Source organism: Bison bison, unplaced genomic scaffold, assembly GCF_000754665.1.
Source record: "Bison bison bison isolate TAMUID 2011002044 unplaced genomic scaffold, Bison_UMD1.0 scf7180017864485, whole genome shotgun sequence".
In the NCBI taxonomy this organism is placed as follows: Eukaryota; Metazoa; Chordata; class Mammalia; order Artiodactyla; family Bovidae; genus Bison; species Bison bison.
The window spans coordinates 1,020,912-1,026,678 of record NW_011495045.1 but is presented as its reverse complement, the minus strand read 5'-3'; the positions used below and the strand labels follow the sequence as shown (position 1 = coordinate 1,026,678).

At 40.0% G+C, this 5,767-nt stretch overlaps 1 protein-coding gene across 3 annotated transcripts in view; it reads right to left on the bottom strand.

Annotated features, from left to right (window-relative positions):
* The window catches only part of CUL5 (cullin 5), a 130,241-nt gene that overhangs the window by 111,694 nt on the left and 12,780 nt on the right, over window positions 1–5,767 (bottom strand). For 2 of the 3 annotated variants that reach the window (XM_010862833.1, XM_010862830.1), the window contains exon 2: window positions 5,464–5,513. The exons of the other annotated variant lie outside the window; for it this stretch is intronic. Coding sequence is in view for 1 of the 2 variants with exons in the window: in XM_010862830.1 (XP_010861132.1) it covers window positions 5,464–5,513 (50 nt within the window). In the remaining variant the exon portion in view is untranslated. The remainder of the gene's footprint in view (window positions 1–5,463; window positions 5,514–5,767) is intronic. 3 annotated transcript variants of the gene reach the window in all.

Genomic DNA, 5,767 nt, shown 5'->3' with positions numbered 1-5,767 from the left:
AGTCACTCAGTTGTGTCCGACTTCTTGCGACCCCATGAATCGCAGCATGCCAGGCCTCCCTGTCCATCACCAACTCCCGGAGTTCACCCAGACTCATGTCCATCGAGTCAGTGATGCCATCCAGCCATCTCATCCGCTGTCATCCCCTTCTCCTCCTGCCCCCAATCCCTCCCAGCATCAGAGTCTTTTCCAACGAGTCAACTCTTTGCATGAGGTGGCCAAAGTACTGGAGTTTCAGCTTTAGCATCATTCCTTCCAAAGAAATCCCAGGGCTGATCTCCTTCAGAATGGACTGGTTGGATCTCCTTGCAGTCCAAGGGACTCTCAAGAGTCTTCTCCAACACCACAGTTCAAAAGCATCAATTCTTCAGCGCTAAGCCTTCTCACAGTCCAACTCTCACATCCATACATGACCACAGGAAAAACCATAGCCTTGACTAGACGGACCTTTGTTGGCAAAGTAATGTCTCTGCTTTTCAATATGCTATCTAGGTTGGTTATAACTTTCCTACCTAGGAGTAACTGTCTTTTAATTTCATGGCTGCAGTCACCATCTGCAGTGATTTTGGAGCCCAGAAAAATAAAGTCTGACACTGTTTCCCCATCTATTTTCCATGAAGTGATGGGACCAGATGCCATGATCTTGTTTTCTGAATGTTGAGCTTTAAGCCAACTTTTTCACTCTCCTTTTTCACTTTCATCAAGAGGCTTTTTAGTTCCTCTTCACTTTCTGCCATAAGGGTGGTGTCATAATACCCTCTTAAAAAGAGAGTATTTTATAATGTCAACTAAGTCTATTTCCATAGGCAATCTGACAACTTATAAAATGAAACATAGTACAAATCCTGCAATTAAAAATCAAAAAGGTACAGAAGACTAAACAGGTATCTGAGATAAACACTGGTTAAACACTGGTTAGGCTCTGAAATCTATCAGTGATGGCAAAATGACAGGAAAATTTATCAGCAAAAAGACAGGAAACAGTCTCCTATTTGATGAAACATACAAGATTAACTACAGAAACATTTCCATCTAATACTCAGTTAAAGGAGGAATTAAATAATTGAATTTTCCTATCAAGCTTTTATAGTAGATTCCAAAAATGATGCTCAAGTAGTTCCTTGACCTATTCTGTGTCAAACTGAAGAGCACATCATTAAATCATAGCCAAGTATCAGACACCAAACCTACTATCTACGAAAGATATTAATAAGCAAAAACACCTTCAAACTATGAACTCTGATTTATGAATGTTTCCGAGGTCTAACTAAGGGCTGCCTCACCTTTACTGATGTGCTACAAGTCTCTTCTGCTTTAATTCTTTCATTACACTCAGAATAGCTATTAAGTCTAGGATTCTCTCACCCACTGGCTCTTTTACACCAACAGGATTTCAACATTTGCCAAAACCCAGTCCCTCTATCCTTCATTTCTTACAACACAACTAATTCCCTCAGATGGGTCATGGAGAAGCCGATGGGGGATAACTAGAAGAATTTACCAGGCAGAGAAAGCAACCATGGCAAAGATCCCACAGTAGAAGCATGTCTGATATATTCAAGGTAGAGAAAAGTAAGGACAGAGGAGAGAGTAGATGAGGTCAGAGAAGCAACACAGAGCTGGATCTTATAGGGTCTTGAAGGCCATTGTAAAAGTTTGGCTTCTATTGTAAGTGAGATGGGGAACCATTAAAGATTCTGAGCAAGAAGTGACACGAATTGATTTATATTTTTAAATCTCCTGATTGCTATGTTGAGAATACATTGTAAGAGGCAAGTGTTACAGCTGTGTGTAGGAGGCAAAGTTAGAAGTACCAGTGACACAGAGCAGGGTGGCAGCAGTGGAGGTGGGGAGTAGCAGTTAGATTCGTATGTTTTAAAGGTAGTGGTAACAAGATTTCCTGACCGCAGGTATCTGAGATGAGAGAAGCAAATAAAGCATGACTCAGGTTTTTGTCTGATAAATTTGTATACTGGGACCCACAAAATGGGAGGCCACCCTATTGGCCCAGACCACATCTAAAATCTAAACCTATATCAGCCTGCACACATGGTAAACATCTCACAGTCAAGAAAATATAATGCCAATCACAATCCTTCAACTCAGCTTTATCTAGCTAACCTTATCTAAAAAAATAGCACCAGCTTACCTCAAAATGAAATCCCTGACCTCCTAGTCAATCATGCCTTGTTTCTGTATTGCCTCTTCTAATGTTATATAAAACTCGCTCCTCCATAAAAATCCTTCAGGAAGAGTACTCCACTGCTTGTTAGGAACTCGAATCCACTGATTATTTTCCTTTGACTGAAGGACATCAAACTCCTTAGTAAACTGTTTTAGTTTTGTGATTTGACATGTCCAAGAAATATGGCATTGCCATCAACTGAAATGGAAAAGACTGCAGATATAAAGGCTTAAGGAAAGCTCAAGAGGTCAGACAGTTACATTTGACATGTCTATCAAACAGTCTTTTGAAGATGTTGACTAGGCAGCTCAATAAGTAAATATAGAATTTAAAAGAAAGATCAGGCCAGCAAAGAAAAATTTGAAAGTCATCAAGAGTACATTTAAAAACAGAAAGTTTTTAAAAGTTGCTACTGGATGAGATCACAAAGGGAGTAAATATAAAGAACCAGGCCTGAGTCCTTATGTACTTAATATTAAGAGTTGGGAGAAGAGTAAGAACTAGGAAAGGAAAAAGAAAGCAACAGAGAGGTGGCAAGAAAATAAAGAGGGTAGTATTCTGTAAACCGACTTTTTATTGTTCAGTCACTAAGCTGTGTCTGACTGTTTGGGATGCCATGGACTGCAGCATGCCTGGCTCCTCTGTCCTCTACTATCTCCCTGAGTTTGCTCAAATTCATGTCCATTGAGTCAGTGATGCTATGTAACCATCTCATCCTCTGCAGCCCTCTTCGCCTTTTGCCTTCAATCTTTCCCAGCATCATGGTCTTTTCCAATGAGTTGGCTCTTTGCAGCAGGTGGTCAAAGTACTGGAGCTTCAGCTTCAGCAACAGTCCTTCCAATGAATATTCAGGGCTGGTTTCCTTTAGGATTGACCGTTTTGATCTCCTTGCAGTCCAAGGAACTCTCTAGACTTTTCCAGCACCACATTCGAAAGATGGGGGAGGTGCCAAAGGTTTGACAGGAAAGATATGAAATAGACATCTAGGAAAGTGGAAGAATAAACAACTATGGAAGTGTAGTGTGATTGGGCTCTATTATAGTTTGTGGTTATGCATTTAAAGTGAAAGTAGCAGGTGTGGATCTTTTTCTCCTGCAACATTCAACTGCATAGAGGCTGGCACTGAAAGGTGAAGAGATGGATTGAACCCAGGTGTGGTTTTCCCCAGTGAAACAGGAGAGGAGCAAAGGAGTCAAAGTGTATTTCAGGGAGTGATTATAATGACTGAATAAAAAACTTAGGCTGGGAAGGTAAGGGGAAGAGAAAAGACAAGATGATGAAAGACAGAGACCTGTGCTTCCAACCAGGATGCAATAACAAGTGCCAGACTTCCCCTCCTGCCTAAACGACTGGAAAGCCAAAGGGCAGTACAGGACAGTATTTCCTGAAAAGGTACACAAATGGGGGTGAGCCCTACAAATGCCCAAGCATGCTACCTATGAGTAGAGTTTTCAGGACTGAGCATAACCAGAGGGAACCCAAAGAGCCTGGTGGTTTTACTAAGATTCGGAGACAGAGTTCAGAGTTTGGGGAGGCCAAAGTGATGAAAATGTGTGGCACAGAGTATCAAAAAAAGGAATCGTACAGACAGGGAGCTCTGGAGATATGCAGAGGAGTCCCTTCAAGCCTCTGACTATTAAATATTGACCCATACGTGTGAGTGAGAAAACTATCAAAGTCTGGGGAAACAACTGTTTGAAAGAAACAGAACAATCACCAGAGTCCACACAGACCTAGTAATAGGTCACATTTCCACCAGCTAGAGTGGAAACACTCCTTAACATGCCAGCTATCTAGCAGTCTTCAGAAAACTACTCCATCTATAATGATACCAATGTACCCCTACCTTCAGTGTTGTTCAGACCCACTCTAACAAAACTCATCAATAAAAGCAAGCTTTAGAAAGATCAAACTGATTTCAAGTAACTTAACTATGTCATAGCCAAACCTAAAAATATTTAAAGGAAATTTTAAAACTCCAGTTCCTAAAACATTAAACTCACAATGTCTGGAATCCAATCAAAAATAATTAAGCAGGTCAATGTTATTCAGCAGCCAGGATAGGAGGGGAGTTTAGGGGGGAACGGATACATGTATATATATGGCTGAGTCCCTTTGCTGCTATAACTGTCACAACATCATTAACTGGCTATGCATGGACTGTAGCCTACCAGGCTCCTCTGTCCATGGAATTGTCCAGGCAAGAATACTGGAGTGGGTTGCCATTTCTTCCTCCAGGGGATCTTCCCAACTCAGGGACTGAACCTGCATCTCTTGTTTCTCCTGCACTGGCAGGCGATTCTTTACCACTGAGCCACCTACTCCGATATAAAAAAAAAAGTTAAAAAAAAATTATCAAGCAGACAAGAAGCAGGGAAATATAAACCCACGATCAGGAGAAAAACCAAACCACAGAACCTGATCCAGAAATGACATGGATGACAGCTTCAGTAGACAGTGATGTTAAACCAGCTATTATACACGTACTCCACACATTTACAAGAAGATAGTAGAAAGCGTGAACATCACAAAAACAAAAGATGTTTTCAAACAAGTATCAGGGAGGATAAATTAGGAATCTGGGATTAACATATACATACTTACTATAAATAAAACAGATACCAACAAGGACCTACTTTATAGTACAAGGAATTATACTGAATATTTTGTAACCTATAAGGGAAAAGAATCTGAAAAAGTATGTGTGTGTGTGTGTATAACTGAATCACCTGTAACTAAAGCAACATGGTAAACCAACTATACTTCAATAAATAAATAAAATTTAAAATGAAAAGAATATCAGTGAGCAGTGAGAGAACCTCAAATGTCCTCACCTAATATAACCAGAATCTTGGGGTACAGAGAATATTTGAAGAAATAAAGGCCAAAATGTTTCCTAATTTGGTGCAAACTATAAACCCACAGACTTAAGACATTAAACAATAAGGTAGAATCAGTGAGTTGGAGACTGTAGTGGAGCTGAATTATCAGAATAGGAGCACTAGACTGAGTTAGAAAAACAGAAAAAGGTAAAAGTACATACGATGCTTGACACTGTAATGAAAAAAATTTCCCTGGTGGTCCAGTAGCCAAGACCCCATACTCCCAATTGCAGGGGCCTGGGCTTGATCCCTGCTCAGGGATCTAGAACCCGCATGCCACTACTAAGACCTCACACAACCAAATAAATAAAAAAACAAATATAAGGCATGTGGCTACACAAGCCAATAAATCTTGTATTTGTGATAAATGTCGTACAAAAGAGCATTTCCTTTTACCTTCAAATAGTCTCCTTTACATTTCCATGGGTAGCTCAAACATTTAAGATCTGTGGAAAAAAATATGAGTTCAGCTATTTTTACCCTCTATCATTTAACTTCAATATAGATCACTCCCATCACTGTGATCATTTTACTTTAAATATCTGATTGCTAATCATGTGTTCGATTCTGAATACTTACAAATATTAATTCATTTAATTTTTACAACTACCCTGTGTGTTAGGTGACACTTAGAGGTGAGAAAACTGTACACTGCAACCTGAGATTGGGTCAGATCACTTCCCTCAGGTTACAAGCACGA